Source organism: Magnolia sinica, chromosome 14, assembly GCF_029962835.1.
Source record: "Magnolia sinica isolate HGM2019 chromosome 14, MsV1, whole genome shotgun sequence".
Classification (NCBI taxonomy): domain Eukaryota; kingdom Viridiplantae; phylum Streptophyta; class Magnoliopsida; order Magnoliales; family Magnoliaceae; genus Magnolia; species Magnolia sinica.
This window is the reverse complement of record NC_080586.1, coordinates 66229392-66250391: the sequence shown is the minus strand read 5'-3', so window position 1 is coordinate 66250391 and position 21000 is coordinate 66229392. Positions and strand designations below refer to the sequence as shown.

Sequence of the window (21000 nt, the reverse complement as noted above, 5' to 3'; positions counted from 1 at the left end):
GGTTAAGCAACAGCAAGTTCAAAATCTTAATGTGATGGTAATGACAAAATGGAACTCAACAAAGTCATGATCTAACCTGATCTCTTCATTCATTTTTCTTATTCAGAAGAAATACAATAGTCAGGCTTGACATAGTGCAATAAAGCTGCTTCTAAATCCTAACAAGGAAAATGCATACAAATAATAAGTAACAAACGAAGAGATAGTGCGTACCACTTTTTTTGGATTGCAGTAATAAAGAATAGATCCATCCAAAAGTAGCAGGTCGGTTTTCATCTCCATAGCTGAGAAGAAATCATTCAAGACTCATCTTCTCAGAGAATACAAATTCATTGTACCATTAATTTGGAGGAAATTGGCTTCCCTTTATAGCTCGAAGACTACCATATTCAAAGAAACAAACTCTAACAGAGATATCAGTAAAGTAACATCATATTTCATGTATTAATTCCACATATTGTAACCGCATTCCATGCATTGTAACAACTACAGTGGCATATTTAGGAATGTAGGAGAGGAGCACATGAAAAATTGTTGTGTAATCTACAAGCTATTCAAGAATTCATAATCGCTTCTTCTTTTCTAGATAAGGTCGGACACGTTGGTATTCCAAGATCATCCATACCAAGTGTCGAAGAGAAATCTCTGGCCAAAGAGCACTGGGGGAAAGCAATTGGCAGCACGTAGTCTGCCAAAGAAGAAAATTACTTAGGCGGGTCTCACCAGAAGTCCTGACCAAGATGTCAGGATCCGGGCATTCAGCTGTATACATGTTCCTCTCCAAATCTACCACTGTTATTTCACTTTCTTCCAAACCATTTTTCCCGAAACACTCAATCATATCGTCATCATTGTCAAGACCATTTGGTTTCTCTTCCTGAAATCTGGCCCATTTTTTGTGACATGATTCTTGAACTGCGTGAACAATTTCGTCGGTGCAAGTGTAGGCAACACAGATTGAGAGCACTGCTCTGGTGTTGCCGGCAGTAACCACCATTGCCCTCTCAGCTGCTCTCCTCACAGGCTCATTTAAGAGATTCAAATTCCCAAAGAAATTAATCTTGATTCCATACTTGTTTACAATGCTCTCTTCCTTGAGCAACTTTTCAATCTTTTCTTGCATTAGATCCATAATACTTTCAACTTCATCAGCACTTCGATTGAAGTTGTCGATGCTGAATGCATATACCGTCACATACTTCACACCCAACTCATAGCAGTGCTGGAGGATGGACACGAGAGCCAGAAACCCGACTCTATGACTCACACCCCCATTCAAATTTCTGCTGCGAGAAAATCTACGGTTCCCATCCATGATAAAAGCAATGTGTTCGGGAATTGATCCAAAGGCCAGCACACGAAAGAGGCACATCCGTAAGAAACCACATATACTTTCATAGAGCGTAGATATAGCACTCTTGCTGCTTCTGTTGTCCATGTTGACCAACACCCTATGAAACAAGCAAAAGTCAGAAAATTTGTTTTTTGATAGGCCAAATTCAGCACATTAATATTGAAAAGACCTAAAAATAGAAACCCAATTCATGAAAATTCCTAAACCCTGTCCAGACTGAACTGTAAACTTCATGAGAAGACTGAAAACCCCTTTGCTAACATATGAAACTCTAAATCATACAATGAGCATAGAACGGCTTGCAGCTAAAGGTATATCATCTCTAGGAATTAAATCAATCATCTCTAGGAATTAAATCAAAAAGTGGGCATGCATCTCCTAGTATGGAAAGGCCTAAAAGTAGAAAACCCAATTCATAAAAAATCCCAAACCACTGTTTGAGCTGCAACTTCATGAGAAGAGTGAAAATACATCAGTAACTTCTGGAACTCTAAACGACACGATGAGCATAGAATGGTTTGCAGATAAAGGCATATTATCTCTTGGAATTAAATCGAACAGTGGGTATGCATCTCTTAGAATGGTTCTAAAAATCATCCTAGGCGCATCAGTTTCAGCCGGAAATGAAATGAGTCACCAAGGGCCAAGAGTGGTTCCCTGAAATCCATTTTTGAAAGGCAGACTCCTGCATTTGGAACTAACCCAGCATAACTCAGGTAGGAATACAGGAGCATGCCTGCCGCTAACTGAGAGCAGTGTACGGTGAATGCACATGAGATCCTACCTGTCAAGCAGCACACTGCTTGATGCAGCCTGAAACCCAAAAATCAGGACAACCCAAATCACAGGTGGGCCACAACATCAGGAAAAGTTGGATGGAGACGCCAGACATTTGTTGTGTGGGGCCCACTGTAGCTTCTATATACCATCCAATCCATTCAACTGACGCCCCAATACCAAGATGAAGGGCTGCCCCAGAAATCACACTACTACAGGTGGTGCAAACCACGTGAATTTGAAGGTTTTAAGCATGATTTTTGTGCTCTTCCTTACTGTGCCACCCACCCGAGCTTTGAGTCGCGCTGAATTTTGAAATCAAGCCAAATACGAAGCGGCGCACCTGATGAACGACTTGGATCTTGTAACCACGTGAGTCCTCTTCCAATCTGGCTAGGGGTATTTGCTACTTTTCTCTCAAGCAATAATAATTTTTTACTCCTTTTTTTTTTTTTTTTTTTTTTTTTTAAATTCAAAGGTGTGGGAAGTTCCCAAGAATCGGATTCCCCTCCAACGGCCAAAAAACTCAAGATGAAGCCGTTTGGATGCCTGTAACTTCTGTAAAATGTAAGAAAGTTAGAGGTGACTTTCTTAAAGTTAGAGGTAACAAAGTCTCAACCTGTAACATTCTATCAGGTAAGATTGCAAGAAATGTAACAGTGGCATTAGGTATTTTTCAAGTCACAGGTTACTTTGTTACAGTCAACGGCTATCCATTTCGAATTTGGAAGAGGGAGGTGGAAACGCAGCTGCATTGAAAGTGCACCTACCTGCTCTGACACAACGTCTCCTTCTCCCTCTCTCAGCGTCTCCTTTCCTCTCCCTCTCTCATCGTCTCCTTCCCTCTCTCTCTCTCTCTCTCTCTCTCTCTCTCTCTCTCTCAGCCCTAACCCTTTGTGTTTTTCTTTCTTCTTTTTCATTTTTTTAATCCTCTTCGTCATTTTTTTTTTTGCTTTTCCGTCAGTGCGGAACGGGCCCTGTTTGCCCAGGGGCGGTTTCGGATCCCTGACAGCGGGCCACTGTGATGTACTTTCCTTACATCTACACCGCCCATCCGTATTGAAAACCTCATTTTAGGGTATATACTAAAAAATGAAGCTGATCCAAATCGAAAGTCAGCCACACCAAAAGAAATTATCTCAACTAAATCCCTACCATTAAAAACTTCATGGGCCCACTGGAATAAGGTAATAAAGACTTAAATAAGAGACCACACAAATATCAACTTGATCCAAAAACTTTAGTGGCCACGAAGTTTTTTTTACGGTCAATTACTACGGTTTCCTATGTTATGGTCTACCTGAGAATTTTTTTTATTTTTTGATATGTGCGTAGGAAAAAAATCATACGCTCTGGGTTGCATTAGATGCCAGAATCATCCGTGGTGTAGCCCACTTTAGCTTTGAATTTGCCTTTTTTGTGCTTAAATTTTAATTTTATCAGAGAAAATGGATGGATGACATGGATAAAAAATCTTAATTTTATCAAAGAAAATGGATGGATGACATAGATAAAAAGATACATCATGGTGGGCCACCTACAAACGCAGCCTAAAACGGGCCGGCTGTTTATGAAATCGGGAATGGACCGCCTGGATCGGACGGGTTTTAGACCCGGTCGGGTTCTAGTGACCCGACCTAGTCATGAGAAAACAGCCCTCAGTTCGCCGTATACCCGTCTCTGCCCAAGGAAGAAGAAGCAGAAGAAGAAGAAGAAGACCATACGTGTGCGGATCTACACACGTGAAAAACAAATAAGACGTACCTGGACTTCTTCCTCTGCACCTCTCTCTCTCTCTATCTCTCAAAGCGGTGCTTGAAACTGAGATCCAATACATCTATCAGGTGGGGCCCACCATGTATGCGTCCTTGCCCAAAAATCAACCTAATCTGATTATCAAAAATGCTATGGTGTTAGAAACGAAATCCTGACCGTTAATGTTGTTTCTTAGATTCTTGTCTCTACTGATAAGAGAGAGGCCTTTCTTTCGTTGGTGGTACTGCCTACCTAAATCAATGGCTCAGATCTCGCACGAGTTTAATGCTATGTATTTAGGCAAGAGCTGGACCCAAACCACCGTAAGCATATGTTGGTACGTGGCAGACGTGCATCCCACGTGGTGTGGATCCAACGTGAGATCCGTCTTCCCATTTTATAGAATTTTCAATAGTACAGGGACGGAACAGGGAAGATATGTTGATTGACTAACGCGGATTGGATTGCCTGCGAGAGGATGCTAGGTGGGGCCACCGTCATGTTTGTGAGAAATCCCCACCGTCCATCGTTTTCCTGAATCATTTTAGGTCATGAACCTGAAAATGAGACCGATTCAAAACTCAAGTGGGCCGCGTGGTAGGAAAAAGTGAGTACAAAAATGCGTGCAGTTGAAATCTCCTTGAATGCAGTGTGATTAGGGTTGTACACGAGTCAGCTAGCGCGAAAAGCACACTCGACTTGGATCGGCTCAGCTTGGATTGGCTATATATATATATATCTTTGAAGCTCGACTTGAAAGCTTTGGTAAACAAGCCAAGCTTCAACGTTGAGCGAGCTCGAACGCAAGTATAGCATGGATGAGTTAAGTTGAGCTTGCCCCACCTTGACTCGGTTAGGCTTGATGTACAGCCCTAAGTGTGATGTAAGGCCGCTCCTACTGGGATGAAATTAGCCTAACTAAAAACTTCTGCTAACAGTGGATGTTCAATACTTCACTGGTCCTATCTTGCGGCTCATTAGACTTATTTTTGGACATGGATGAAGTGGATTTCTCACAAATATCACGATGGCCCACTTAGCTTCTTGTAACTCGGAAGCGGATTTCCTACAAAAGCCTTTGCATATGTTAAGTGGGGCCACAATAATGTTTGTGAGAAATCCACACCGTCCATACCTTGTGTGAGCTCAAAATGAGCTCATTTAGAACATGAGGCAAAAGATGAGGTGGTTCTAAGACTCAAGTGGGCGGGACGAGAAACAATGTAGATTTAGTGATTATTGTTTGAAACACTTGTATGGCCAAAAAGTTTCATACCAGGCAAAGTTTCCGGTGTTTTCACTTCACGAGAGTGTGAATAACCTTATAAAGGGTTTGGATGTCATATAAATATCAAGACAAATCCAGGAAGGTTTCAATGGTAGGAAACTCTTTTCCCAACTTTTCCTCTCATCCGGCCCACTTGAGTTTTCCATTTTTGGTCACATGTTGTAAAATGAGCTCCAACAACGAATGGATGGTGTGGATTTCTCACAAATATCACTGTAGGCCCCACCTAGCATCCAGATCATAAATTTCTTGCCAAAGGTTTTTTTGAAGGAAATCCGCATCCCTTGCAAGCAATCCGTGTCCCATAACAAAAGGGGAGTCGTGGGTATCATAAAACATAGCAGTGGCGTCGGCCATATGTATACTTGGCAAAACACTGTGGGCCCATCATGATGTTCGTGCATTGTTCATTTATTTTTTCAAATTATTGTAAGTTATGAGCTAACTAAAACTTAAGTAAACCACATACCTAGGCGGTGGTAATAATGACACCGACAATTGGAATCTCTCTAAAAGCCACTGAAGCGTTTATTTTCAATTAAACTAAACATGTTCACAAGGTCACAAAGCATAAACGACAGAAATATATATATATATATATATATATATATATATATATATATATATATATATATATATATATATATATATATATATATATATATAGAGGGAAAAGGTACTATGTGCTCAACCTCACGATAAGCTACCATGAGGTCGAGCTGTGTGGGCCCCACCGTGATGTATGTCGACCATCAACACCGTGCATTTGATGGTTTTCCTCTAAATTATGGGCTATCCCAAAAATCAGCCATATACGGAACTTAGGTGGGCCATACCATCTAAAATCATGTGAAGACATCGTTAAAACATATAAAAGCACTTAGTGGGGCCAACCTGAGTGCTGAATGCTGTTGAAACTTGGTCTGAACCCTCATGCAAGAGGGACACAAATAATGGATGGGCTTGATTTGCAAACCACATCTCGGTAGGCCCAAAAAAGGATTATGAATGTTTTAATGGTGCACGGCCCCTTCCCACTTCTATATGTGGTGTGGCTCACAAAAGTCACGGATTGACTTGATTTTTGAGACCTAGGCCCACGATGGAATGGTGCAACTGACTGATGGGGTAGATGTTCGAAACATATCATGGTGGGGCCCACACAGCTTAACCTTATGGGACGGACTCGTGAGCTCAGCGCATAATACCTTACCCCCCCCCCACCACACACACACACACACACACACACACACATATATATAAAGAGAGAGAGAGGGGCTCACACACAACTAGTTGGTTTATATATATATATATATATATAGAGAGAGAGAGAGAGAGAGAGAGAGAGAGAGAGAGAGAGAGAGAGAGAGAGAGAGATGCTCACACACGGTTTTTTGAGAATGATTCCCAGCTTGGGTGAGCTCCATTGTGGTGTTAATAGAAAATCCACCTTGACCATCATGTATGTCAACCCATGTTAGACATAAGAACTGAAAATCAACTCCATCCATGGCACAAGTGGACCGCACAATTAGAAATAGTGTGCAAAAAAAGCTTACCTTTGAAAATAATTCCTTTGATGAGGCACATTTAAATCAAGTATGACCTTGATTTTTGAGTTCTGCGTCTAACCTTTGGTGTGGCATCTAATGGTTGAAGGTAATTTCATTTACTCATGATTGTGAGTCTTATAAAAATCAAAGGTTGACATCTCTCCTTCTATTATTCTATTGGTGTCGCCTACCTAAATCAAAAGCCAATTTGATATTTTGTATCAAGAGGTAGAATGAGATGACACATCTGACGGTCAAATTGGATATCACATGCACATCACGATATCACGATGGACCCAATAAAAATAAGATTATGTGTTCCTCTTATGTCGTTAAGCTTCTTCCGTACCATTACAGAAAAAAGTGACGATTAGATTTCTTTTTAAAAAAGAGTAGATTAAGTGCGGCCCCTTACTCATGCAACACAGTTTGTCCCTGATCATGCCACCCACATTGATGTAGGCATTGTATATCCACACTGTTCATTGGTTTTTTCAGCTCATTTCAGAACTTTAATCCAAAAAATGATACAGTTATAAATCTCAAGTGGTCCACACCATAGGAAATAGTGGATATTGAACTCTTACCATTAAAAATTTCCCAGGGCCCACTGTAATTTTTTACTTGCCAACCAACTTATTGATAAGTTCACAATGACCTTGATGAAGTACATTAAAAATGAAAAACAAATTTGAGCTTGATTCAAAACTGTTGGCCCACAAAAAAATTTTAATGGCTAATCACCATAGTTTTTGTGGTGTGGTCCACCTGAGAATTTTATCTACTTCATTTTTCGAATCATGTCCTATCATGAGCTGAAAATATGGATACAGGGAATGGATATAAAATAAGTATATAGGGTAGACCCGGGGGTTAGGGATGCACCCCACCAATAGAACATTTGAGGTAGAGACGTTCACCTTTAATTTTTACAAGACCCCGATCATGAATATGTGAAATCCATTCCAACCATTAGATACAATGGAAAATTCTAGATGTGGGACCGAAAAATAAGATCCACACATGATTCAAGTGGGCCTCACCAAATGAATTATTTTGAAGGGTGAGATTTTTCAGCACACTATTTCTAATTGTGCGATCCACTTGAACCATGGATGGAGTTGATTTTTGGTTCCTATGTATAACATGGGTTGACATACATGATGGTCAAAGTGGATTTTCCATTAACACCATAGTGGGGCTCACCCGAGCTGGGGATCAATCTCAAACAACCTATTGAAAAGCTAAGGTGAAGCAAACGCAGCCTCTCTCCACATTAAATGTCAAGCTAGTTGGACCAAAACCCAGCGTACAACTAGTTGTGTGTGAGCATTTCTCATATATACACACACACACGCCAACTTTCTATGAGGTCGAGTTGTGTCGGCCTATCATGATATGTGTTGAACATTTACCCCATCGGTTAGATGCACTATTCCATGGTGGGTCACGTGCTTAAAAATCAAGTCAATCCATTACTTGGGTGGGCCACACCACGTACAACATTTGAGAGGGGTTATCCTCCTATTAAAACATCTATAATCATTTGTTTGGCCCATCGAGATATGGTTCAAAAATCTAGCCCATCTATTGTGTGTGTCACAATTGGATGAGGGGTCGGACCAAGTTTCAGCTGTATCCAAAACTCAAGTGAACCCCACCAAGTGCTTTTATATGTTTTAGGTATGTCTTCACATGATTTTAGATGATAAGGCCCATCTAAGTTCCATATATGGCTGATTTTTGGGATATACCACACCCAAAAGGGGACCCATCAAATGCATGGGGTAGATGTTCGATGACATCGTGGTAGGTCCCACACAACCCGACCTCATGGAAAGTTCCCATGAGGTCTCACACACACGTACTAGTCCGCATTGAAGTGGTGCCAACTTTTTTTAGAAGACATCACACTTGATGTGACTTCAAAATCTGAATGTTCTACGTGAAGAAGCACCTCATGAAACCCACTGGGCTTAACTTTTACTATGATCCAATACTTTGGTGGCTCATGAAAAATGGAAACAGTTGCTTCCATTGATTTGCATTTCTCTTTGATATGGCCCATTGGAATTTTAGATCAAAGTGAATACACACACACACTATTCCTGTTGCTTCTTGTGGTGTTGTCCACTTAATGTTTAGATATAACCAATTTGTGGTGTGGTCCACTTCTGGTGGCTCACCTGCAACCAGTACGTACTACGTACGAATTTTTTTGAGAACCCATCATACGTGATGTGGATCCAAAATCTGAACCGTTCATGTGAAGCAGCACCTCTTGAAATCCCCAAGCCGTAGTTTTACTTTGATCTAAAACTTTGATGGGCCATGAAAAATTAAAACAGTTTCTTCCCTTCATTTGCATTTCTCTTTGCTATGGCTCATCAGAATATTAGATCGGGGTGAAAATTGTCGCATGAGCTTTTATGGGATTCCGCATCACATTGACCGTTCAAATTAGACACCCGTAGCACGTGTGCAAAGGTGCATACGTGCGTACGTGCACAGGGGAGCATGACTCTATATATATATATACACGCGCACGCACGCACGCACGCACGCAATTCCCGTTGCTTTCCATGGTGTGGTCCACTTAATGTTTAGATATAATTAATTTTTGGAATTATCATCTAAAATAATCTGAAAAAATAAATAAACAGGGTGATAAAACACATACATCATGGTGGGCCCAGAGAGTTCTACCGGCATACATAGTACCAGGTCGGGGCATCGTCATTCACCGTTGGAGTATCTAGAATTTTCAAAAGTACAAAGTCGGTGGGTTAGTTGACCAAAATATCCATCATTTATTTGAGAAGTGACGATACCAACCAATCATCGGGTAGGCCACATCGCATGATGCACCTCTCAAAGTAATCATACCATCCAGTCATTACGTGGGCCATATCATATTTAAAAAAATTTCCTTACTCAAAGATGCAAACCGGCTTATCTGGATGTATCACATCCATGAATCTATCCGGCTACATGGTTGGTGCTACGTGGACCCCACCATGATGTATGTGTTTTATCCACGCCATCCATCCGTTTTAAAAGATAATTTTAGCTTTTGATCCCAAAAATGAGGTAGATCTAAATCTCAGGTGGCCATACCACAGGAAAATAGTAGTGATTGAATATCCACCATTTAAAACCTCTTAGGGCCCACTGTAATGGTTATTCGGCATCTAACCTGTTAATTAGGTCATACAAACTTGGATGAAGGAAAAATATATATATCAGTTAAATTCAAAACCCCCAAGAAGTTTTTAGCGGTGGGTGTTCAATTAACAAGGTGTGGTCCACTTGAGATTTGGATCAACCTCATTTTTGGGATCATACCATAAATGATATGGTAGAATGGGTGGACGGTATGGATGAAACACATACATCATGTTGAGGTCCATAAAGCACCAACCACTAGCCATTGGCTAGTAACAGGATCCGTAGCCAATATATTTCAGGCCTTGTAAGACGCGAATTTTCAACCGCACACGTGGCCCACTTCATAATTCGATTCGCCTAATTTTTAAGTTGGACGGACGTGAACCATGTGGGCCCCACAATACTCAACCACACCACTTCAAAATAATAAATAAATAATGACCATTGGTTAAGGCCGGGCCAAGCCCAGGCTGCATTTTCAACATAGGCCCGAGTCCAGCCCAAGACTGAGTGCTTCTCCGTGAGAGATAGGGAGAGAGAGAGGCAGACCTGTTTGAGGCTCCTGCAAAAATCCGGCTGTTTGACCGGAGGTGATGATCAGAGAAAGGTAGAATAAAAGAAATCAGAGCTTGAGAGATGAGATAGAAAGGGAGGAAGGTTTGGGAGAATGGAAGATGAGAAAGAGAGAGATAAGATTGTAGATCAAGAGCTTGGAAGAAGAGAGAAAGAGAGAGTTGGGGGGCTTGGAATGGAGGGTGGATGATGAGTGGCGTGGTTATAATTAAATAAAAAAACAAAGGAGTTTCGGGCTCGGGTAGGCCCCACCGTAATATTTATTTAAAATCCACCCGGTGCACCCAATGTGTCACCCCATTTTAGATTCACTTTCCAAATATTAGCCCCATTCGTGATTTAGATGCATTCTTGATTTAAATAGACAAAATAATTAGAAAAATATATAGGAAAATGTCACGTGCCAAACTATTTCTCTTGGTGTGTCCCACCTAAATCAGTGTGTGGCCTTTATATTTTGATGCATGCCTAAAGTTTGACATGACATTCAATGGTTGAAATAGATTTCATATAATTATCTTAGTAGGTCTTGTAAAAAATTGAAGGTAGCCGTCTTGTAATTGTTTCCTTGGGGTGTAGCCCACAGGAGCATTCCTATCTTTGTGCATTTCTAAAGTAGGATTACAAATCTAATAATTGGAGTGGATTTCATGTACACATCACACGGCTGTCAATAGGTAGAATACAATAAAATTTCCTTTCTTAATATAGTTGGGAGTAATCCCAATCTAGACCCGAGCCAGAAAATATCGTTGTTGACCGCGTGATTCACATTAGGTACACCAAAGAAAACAGTTGGAATGAGACGTTTAAAGTGCATCATGATGATTGTTTGAAATCCACTCAAATTGTTAAATTCCACACCACAATTTAGAAATGGCCGGGGCTAAAAGATAGACCCACACATGATTTAAGTCGCCAAACCAGTGAAAATAGTTTGGATGGTGAGCATTGCTCTAAACACTATTTTCAATCAGGTGTGTCCATCTGATTCAGGAGCGGTGCTGATTTTTTAGCCCTGAATTTAAAATGGGGCAACACACTTAGTGGTCTAGGTAAATTTCACATAAACATCATGATGGGTCCACCTAATCCTCGTATCATCGGCCACTGTTAAGAATCATCGTCATGCAAACCCTAGAGTTGTACACGAGTTGAAGCAAGGTGAGCTTAGCCTAGGTCAACTCGCCTCAGCCAGCAGGCTACCCCAGCTTGAATGCAGCTTCGCTCGTTCCGTAGCTCACGCCAGCTTGAACTGAGTTCGAGCGAAGTTCAGGTTTAGATTTTATGGTTTTTAATATATATAAAATATATAAATATTTATAATATTTATACTAAGTGAACCCGATCCAAGTTGAATCAATTCAAACAGAGTCAAGTTCAAGTCCAGTTCCGAGCCGAGTCATGTTGAGTTCTGTCTATATGAGACTCGGCTTGAATTTTTTTCGAGCTCAAAAAATCAACTCCAGTCAACTAGAATCCAATTTCGAGTCAAGCATTTTCGAGTCAAGTTGAGCGAGTTAACTGGGCTAACTCGGTTCATGTTAAGCTCTAACTCTAACCCAAGGTGGGCCAGCCCAGCCCATTGAACCAAGGGTATTTTGGTCATTGTGCCAGTGAGGTCCACGTAACCATTGAAAAAATAGTCATGGCTATTTTTTCTTCATGATTTCAGATTTTTTTTTTACTTATGTATTCTATCCACAAAATGTCCGGCAATTCTAATGGTCTAAACACCATTGGAACCAATGGACAACCGACTGTCTAACTTAACATACAGTTGCGGCCCACCTACCCATCACATCAGCATGATTATAGGGAAGGGTGATCCTCACGGTGAGACCTTTAGTTTTCACGTTATTGATTTCTTGCACAAGTGGGAATGGAAATGCCCACCATTGGAACCTTTGTGGAGCTATTATGATGTTTATATGAAACATCAGCCTCTTCATGGTGGCCATTCAATTGGCCCACTTGAATTTTAAATCCATCTAATTTTTGAGACCACATCCTAACAGGCTGGCCTAATGGATGAAGGGCCACCGTCATGTATGGGTTTTATCAATACCATTCATACATTTTGCCATATCATTTTAGGGTATTGGACATAAAATGAGGGTAGTCTGAAGGTTCAAGTGGACCACAAAGTATAGATTAAACACTCACCATTGAAAACTTTTTAGGGCTCAGAAGTTTTGGATCAAGCTTATATTTGTGTTTTCCCTTCATCCTGGTCCATGTGACCTTACACTACGCCAAAATTGTGAAAAAAGGACGGTCCAAAACCGTCTCAAATGACCAAAAAGGACGGTCATGGACCGTCGCAAGGGCCGTCAAATTTTGACGTGTCGTATTACTTAAAGGATGGTCGAAAACCATCATTTTTTTTGACGAAAAAAAGACGGTCATGGACCGTCCTAAAAAAGAACGGTCATGAACCGTCCTAAAAAAGGACGGTCTCGGACCGTCTCTTATAAGCCTTTAAAGGACGGTCATGGACCGTCCTTTAAAAAAGACTGTTGTAGACCGTCTCTAATAAGCCTTCAAAGGATGGCTATAGGCCGTCCTTTTAAAGGACGGTCATGGGCCGTCCTTAAAAAGGACTGTCATGGACCGTCTCTTATGGGCCTTCAAAGGACGGCCATAGACCGTTCTTTAAAAGGACGGTCATGGACCGTCCTTAAAAAGGATTGTCATGAACCGTCCTTTATAAGAGGGTCAATGTAACACCTGTTACAATATATTTCATCGTATTTTTCCTGATATACACCTGTTATATAATATATTTCATCATATTCACATTCACATCCATCTAAACAACCCAAACTACGTAAATCCAACATAAACTATATCCATCCAAACACAAGCAATCTTATCCACATTACATTCATCCACACATAAATACATATAGGTTTAACATCATAAATAAAAAAAGAAAAAAAATCAGCAACAATTTTCTTTTTGTCTTTCACCTGAAAAAAAAATATTAAACCAACAAAACATTATAATTCAGAATCATGAAGAATTACATAAACTTCTTCCAAAAAAAGTGGGCACTTTCTAAAAATAAAACTGATCATTAACATAGGTTTAGGTTTAAGTTTTAGGTTTAGGTTTAGGTTTAGGATTATGTTTTAGGTTATAGATTATAAGTTTAGGTTATAGGTTATATAGGTTATAGGTTAAGGTTTAGGTTATAGGTTTTGGTTTACGTTTAAGTTAAGGTTTAGGCTTAGGTTATAGGTTTAAGTTAAGGTTTAGGTTTTAGTTATAGGTTATACCTTTAGGGAATTGAGAATAGGTTAAGGTTAAGGTTTAGGTTTAGGAAATCGGGTTCGAGTTCGGGATCCGGTAGGTTTAGGTTTAGGTTAGGGAGTTGAGATTAGGATTAGGTGTAGGTTTAGGTTTAGGGATTTGAGAATACATTTTGATTTTAGGTTTAGGTTTAGGTTTTAGGCTTATGTTTAGGTTACAGGTTTAGGTTATAGGTTTAGGTTTAGGTTAGGTTATAGGTTAAGGTTTAGGTTTAGGAAATTGGGTTCGGGTTCGGGATCGGGTTTAGGTTTGGGTTTTCAAGTTTAGGTTTAGGTTTAGGTTAGGGAGTTGAGATTAGGATTAGGTGTAGGTTTAGGTTTAGGGATTTGAGAATACATTTAGGTTTTAGGTTTAGGTTTAGGTTTAGGTTATAGGTTTAGGTTTAGGTTTAAGTTAAGCTTTAGGTTTAGGTCATAAGCTATAGGTTTAGGGAATTGAGAATATGTTAATGTTTAGGTTTAGGAAATTGGGTACGGGTTCGGGATCGGGTTTAGGTTTAGGTTAAGGAGTTGAGATTATGATTAGGTGCAGGTTTAGGTTTAGGGATTTGAGAATACATTTAGGTTTTAGGTTTAGGTTTAAGTTTAGGTTATAGGTTATTGGTTTAGATTAAAGTTTAAGTTTAAGTTTAGGTTTAGGTTTAGGTTATAAGCTATAGGTTTAGGGAATTGAGAATAGGTTAAGGTTTAAGTTTAGGAAATCGGGTTCGGGTTCGGGATCGGGTCTAGGTTTGGATTTTCAAGTTCAGGTTTAGGTTTAGGTTAGGGAGTTGAGATTAGGATTAGGTGTAGGTTTAGGTTTAGGGATTTGAGAATATATTAGGTTTTAGGTTTAGGTTTAGGTTATATGTTATAGGTTTAGGTTTAGGTATAGGTATAGGTTATAAGCTATAGGTTTAGGGAATTGATAATAGGTTAAGGTTTAGGTTTAGGAAATCGGGTTTAGGTTCGAGATCGGGTTTAGGTTTGGGTTTTCAAGTTTAGGTTTAGGTTAAGGAGTTGAGATTAGGATTAGGTGTATGTTTAGATTTAGGGATTTGAGAATACATTTAGGTTTTAGGTTTAGGTTTAGGTTATAGGTTACAGGTTTAGGTTTAGGTTTAGGTTAAGGTTATAGGTTATAGGTTTAGGTTTAGGATTAGGTTATAAGCTATAGGTTTAGGGAATTGAGAATAGGTTAAGGTTTAGGATTAGGAAATCAGGTTCGGGTTTGGGATCGGGTTTTGGTTTGGGTTTTCAAGTATAAGTTTAGGTTTAGGTTAGAGAGTTGAGATTATGATTAGGTGTTGGTTTAGGTTTAGGGATTTGAGAATACATTTAAGTTTACATTTAAGAAATCGGGTTCGGAATTGAGTTTAGGTTTGGGTTTTCAAGTTTAGGTTTAGGTTTAGGTTAGGAAGTTGAGATTAGGATTATGTGTAGATTTAGGTTTAGGGATTTGAGAATACATTTAAGTTTTAGGTTTATGTTTAAGTTATATATTATAGGTTTAGGTTTAGGTTTAGGTTAAGGTATAGGTTTAGGTTTCGGTTTAAGTTATAAGCAATATGTTTAGGGAATTGAGAATAGGTTAAGGTTTAGGTTTAGGAAATCGGATTCGGGTTCGGGATCAGGTTTAGGTTTAGGTTAAGGAGTTGAGATTAAGATTAGGTGTAGGTTTAGGTTTAGGGATTTGAGAATACATTTAGGTTTTAGGTTTAAGTTACAGGTTTAGGTTTAGGTTGGGTTTAGGTTAAGGTTATAAGCTATAGGTTTATGGAATTGAGAATAGGTTAAGGTTTAGGTTTAGGAAATCGGGTTGGGGTTCGGGATCGGGTTTAGGTTTTGGTTTTCAAGTTTAAGTTTAGGTTTAGGTTAGGGAGTTAATATTAGGATTAGGTGTAGGTTTAGGTTTAGGGATTTCAGAATACATTTAGGTTATAGGTTTAGTTTTAGGTTATAGGTTACAGGTTTAGGTTTAGGTTAAGGTTTAGGTTTAGGCTTAGGTTTATGTTATAAGATATAGGTTAGGGAATTGAGAAAAAGTTAAGGTTTAAGTTTAGGAAATCGGGTTCAGGTTCGGGATCGGGTTTAGGTTTGGGTTTTCAAGTTTAAGTTTAAGTTTACGTTAGGGAGTTGAGATTAGGATTAGGTGTGGGTTTAGGTTTAAAGATTTGAGAATACATTTAGGTTTTAGGTTTAGGTTTAGGTTACAGGTTACAGGTTACAGGTTTAGGTTTAGGTTAAAGTTATAGGTTATAGGTTTAGGTTTAGGTTATAAGATATAGGTTTAGAGAATTGAGAATAGGTTAATGTTTAGGTTTAGGAAATCGGGATCGGGTTCGGGATCGGGTTTAGGTTTAGGTTAAGGAGTTGAGATTAGGATTAGGTGTAGGTTTAGGTTTAAGGATTTGAGAATACACTTAGGTTATAGGTTTAGGCTTAGGTTATAGATTTAGGTTTAGGTTAGGTTATAGGTTACGGTTTAGGGAATTGAGAATAGGTTGAGGTTTAGGTTTAGGAAATCGGGTTCGGGTTCAGGATCAGGTTTAGGTTTGGGTTTTCAAGTTTAGGTTTAGGTTTAGGTTAGGGAGTTGAGATTAGGATTAGGTGTAGGTTTAGGTTTAGGGATTTGAGAATACATTAGGTTTTAGGTTTATGTTTAGGTTATAGGTTATAGGTTTAGGTTAAGGTATAGGTTTAGGTTTCGGTTTAGGTTATAAGCTATAGGTTTAGCGAATTGAGAATAGATTAAGGTTTAGGTTAGGTTATAGGTTTTTGGTTAAGGTTTAAGTTATAGTTATAGGTTTTGGGATTTGAGAATAGGTTTAGGTTATAAGTATAGGTTTAAGTTAGGTTATAGGTTAAGGTTTAGGTTTAGGAAATCAGGTTCGGGTTTGGGATCGGGTTTAGGTTTGGGTTTTCTAGTTTAGGTTTAAGTTTAGGTTAGGGAGTTGAGATTAGGATTAGGTGTAGGTTTAGGTTTAGGGATTTGAGAATACATTAGGTTTTAGGTTTAGGTTTAGGTTATAGGTTACAGGTTTAGGTTTGGTTTTGGTTTTGATTTAGGTTATAGGTTATACGTTTAGGTTAAGGTTTAGGGAAAGGTAATAGGTTTTGGTTTAGGTTATAGGTTTTAGGTTTAGGTTTAGGTTTTGATTTATGTTATAGGTTATAGGTTTAGGTTTAGGTTATAGGTTTTGGGATTTGAGAATGGGTTCGGGTTTAAATTATAGGTTTTGGTTATAGGTTATAGGTTTAGGTTAAGGTTTATATTTAGGTTATAGGTTTTGAGATTTGAGAATGGGTTCGGGTTTAGGTTATAGGTTTTGGTTATAGGTTTTGGGATTTGAGAATGGTTCGGGTTTAGGTTATAAGTTTTGGTTTTGGTTTAGGTTTAGGTTATAGGTTATAGGTTTTTGGATTTGAGAATGGGTTATGGTTAAGGTTTAGGAAATCGGGTTCAGGTTCGGGATTGGGTTTAAGTTTATGTTTAGGTTTAGGTTAGGGAGTTGAGATTAGGATTAGATGTAGGTTTAGCTTTAGGGAATTAAGTTTAGCTTATAGGTTTAGGAAAAGCTTAGGTTTAGGTTATAGGTTTTGGGATTTGGGAATAGTTTTAAGTTATAAGTATAGGTTTAGGTTAGGTTATAGGTTAAGGTTTAGAGATTTGAGTTTAGGCTATAGGTTTAGGTTTAGGTCTAGGTTTAGGTCTAGGGAATTGAGTTTAGGTTATAGGTTTAGGGAAAGGTTAGGTTTAGGTTATAGGTTTTGGGATTTGAGAATAGTTTTAGGCTATAAGTATAGGTTTAGGTTAGGTTATAAGTTAAGGTTTAGGGATTTGAGTTTAGGTTATAGGATTAGGTTTAGGTTTAGGTTTAGGGATTTGACTTTAGGTTATAGGTTTAGGTTTGAGTTTTGGGATTTGGTTTTAATTATATGTTTTGATTTAGGTTACAGATTATAGGTTTAGGTTTTAGGTTTTGGTTTTAGGTTTAGGTTTGGTTTAGGTTATAGGTTTTGATTTAGGTTATAGGTTAACGGTTTAGGTTATTGGTTTTTGGATTTGAGAATGGGTTCGGGTTTAGGCTATAGGTTTTGGCTTTGGTTTAGGTTATAGGTTTTGGTTTTGGTTTTAGTTATAGGTTATAGGTTTAGGTTTAGGTTTATGTTTAGATTATGGGTTATAGGATTTGAGAATGCGTTTAGGTTTAAGATATAGGTTTTGGTTTTGGTTTTGGTTATATGTTTTGATTTAGGTTTAGGTTATAGGTTTAGGTTTTAGGTTAAGGTTATAAGTTTAGGTTTAGGTTTAGATTATAGGTATAGGTTAAGGTTTAGGTTTAGGTTATAAGATACAGGTTTAGGGAATTGAGAATAGGTTAAGGTTAAGGTTTAGGTTTGGGTTCGGGATTGGGTTTATGTTTGGGTTTTCAAGTTTAGGTATAGGTTTAGGTTAGGGAGTTAAGATTAGGATTAAGTGTAGGTTTAGGTTTAGGGATTTGAGAATACATTTAGGTTTTAGGTTTAGGTTTAAGTTTTAGGTTAAGGTTTAGGTTTTGGTTAAGGTTGAGGTTTAGGTTATAAGTTAAGGTTTTAAGTTATAGGTTTTGGTTTAGGTTAAGGGTATGGTCCCTGCAAATACAGATATAAACACGGCCATCCGGCGCAAATGGCCAGGCCCTTCCAATGCTGTCCATAAAAAATGGACAGCTTCATCATGGTCATAATAGCGGTTCCCTCTTTCCAGGGAACCCCACTCTTCCGAATAGCTCCGACGCACATCCGGGTATGCTCCATTAATTTCGATCAAATACATAAACACGGCATGTCCAAATAGCCAGGCCCCTCCAATGCTGTCCATAGGAAATAGACAGTTTCATCATGGTTATAACAGCGGTTCCCACCTTCCAGGGACCCCCGCTCAACATCCGGATAGCTCCGACGCACATCCGGGTCTGCTCCATCAATTTCGAGCTAATACATTTAAAAATAACATAATTATATCTAAAAGCATCTGGATACCTGGGGAAGGCCTCCCATATTCGTATTGTTGGTTACTCATCCCTTTGTCTATAAGCCACAATCGACCAACACTTTCTATTGCTACCTATACTCTGAAACCAATACAAATATAACTGGGAAACAATATAAGGAATAAGAAAAAATGAATTTACCTGTACACATCATTAAATGTTTCCCTATAAGGAGGTGATATTATATCTTTGATAGCCACAACCTGTATAACAGAGAAAAATGCAACCGATACATTTGGAATATAACTGGGAAACAATATAAGGAATAAGAAAAAATGAATTTACCTGTACACATCATTAAATGTTTCCCTATAAGGAGGGGATATTATATCTTTGATAGTCATAACCTGTATGACAGAGAAAAATGCAACCGATACAGTTTGTTACAATTTAAAGGAGAAAAAAGTTGTAACTGCATGGCTTACATACCATAAGTTTGTTATAACTTTAACTTACAACATAAACACAATACACATCAATGCATACCATAAGTTTGTTACAACTTTAACTTACAACATAAACACAATACACATCAATGCATAACTGACACATTAATCATGTCTACCAAGTTAGGCAATTTGTGCAACTGCATGGCCTACAAAGCTTGCCGGTAAATCTTAAGATACTAATAAGGAGAATGATTATCCCATTAAGATTGATCATCCATTTCAATGCATCAATACATCTAATCTGATGCATATACCCATGTTGATACATGGAGATGTGTGCTCACTAAGTGACACTCTTACCTAATGGACCATTCCTGCCTAACAATTCCAAGCCCCTTACTCACTATACGTACTTTCTATTTACTCATCTGTATTAACAAAGCTACCTATTTCTGTTCAAGTATTGCCCTGTCTTTCTTACCTTGTTTGTGTACTTTGGTGTCTTTTAGTGCCAGTACTGCAAGTAGAAGACTATCTAGTACCTTAGGGATAAACGCATGCATCAATGTGGGGCCCATATGTGTAGTGGATTTCAAAACAACACTTAACGCGCTAAGTGCACCACCTCCTTTTGCATGGCCATCCATTTTAGTAACAATCACAGCACCAACCGCGGCAATTTGTTTAAAAGCTTGAGCTTGGTCAAATGCTGCTTGGCCAATACTGCTATCCATAACGAATATAACAAGATCTGGTTTCTACAACATCAAAGAACTTAAATTAGATATAGATAGCATGTTGGCAACCAACATAAATGAATAAGAGTGATAAACCTTTAGGATAAGAAAATGAATACCGTTGCTTCAGACACTTGGTGCATTTCTTCAAACAGAGCTGCTTCCTGTTTGTGGTGTCCACTTGTGTCTACAATTATCAGATCACAATTTTCCTTCTTAAACCGTTCTACACCTTCTGCTGCAATTTTTATAGGGTCTGACTCCATGTGGCTGTGGATACAGTACAAATGATTTTTTATGTGAAAATGTTGGGGAAAGCACAGAATGAAACAAGCAGTGTTATATAGACATAAACATATTTTATCTGACCAAAGACAAGCAGCACTGGCAGCATTAACAAATTTGGAACTAATGTACAAATTTGGAACTTGTTCAGATATTCCAGGACCTAAATCGGGTTTCACTGTGATGACCCATTCTCCATGGTTGCTTTTGAACTCATACCTATGATTCAAAATTTTTGAGGCATCAGCATCGAAAAAAAAAATCACATTCAATTTTTATAAGGGAGTCATGATAATAAATAATAATACCACACTGCCACTGCTGTGTATATTTCATGAAACAAAATAGATACACCTAGATAGGAGATGGCCCTAACCAACCCCTGGAACATAAATATCAATCCAAGTAAGATGCTCAATTAAAAAGAAACAGATTGGTGAACTACGATATACCTTGACAGCTCTAAGTACTGTCAACGAACTTGCTGAATTATCCAGGCCGGTGCCTCTGAAATACTTAGATCGAGATATGCAGAAACCGGTACATAAAGATGGCTCTTTGATGGAATCTTCATAAGAACTGACTCATGTAATACTTAGTTCAGAAATTAGTGTTAGTTATCATTCATTGCTAATTCATTTTAAAAAACAAATCCAGAATGTACAAGCAATAGCAACTTCCAACTTCATGGCATTCATGATGCATTACATTCCCCAATAAAGGTTGCCTATACTAGCTAACAAATCAAATATTTAAAAATGATTGCTTCTGGATGAATAATTGCCTGTGGAA

General features: G+C 38.6%; 1 protein-coding gene across 3 annotated transcripts; it reads right to left on the bottom strand.

Moving 5' to 3' along the window:
- Positions 1–416: 416 nt before the first annotated feature.
- On the bottom strand, positions 417–4094 carry LOC131226040 (dehydrodolichyl diphosphate synthase CPT3-like). Of its 3 annotated transcripts, none has more exons than XM_058221695.1 (2): positions 3896–4094; positions 417–1451 (listed from the first exon to the last, which is right to left on the bottom strand). In XM_058221695.1, the coding sequence occupies exon 2, from the start codon at positions 1436–1438 to the stop codon at positions 563–565; it is 876 nt and encodes a 291-aa protein (XP_058077678.1). In that variant the 5' UTR covers positions 1439–1451; positions 3896–4094; the 3' UTR covers positions 417–562. The 3 variants fall into 3 exon arrangements, with proteins under 3 accessions (XP_058077678.1, XP_058077676.1, XP_058077677.1); XM_058221693.1 differs by lacking the exon at positions 3896–4094 and adding an exon at positions 3654–3812; XM_058221694.1 differs by lacking the exon at positions 3896–4094 and adding an exon at positions 2902–3056.
- Between the last annotated feature and the right edge of the window lie 16906 nt (positions 4095–21000).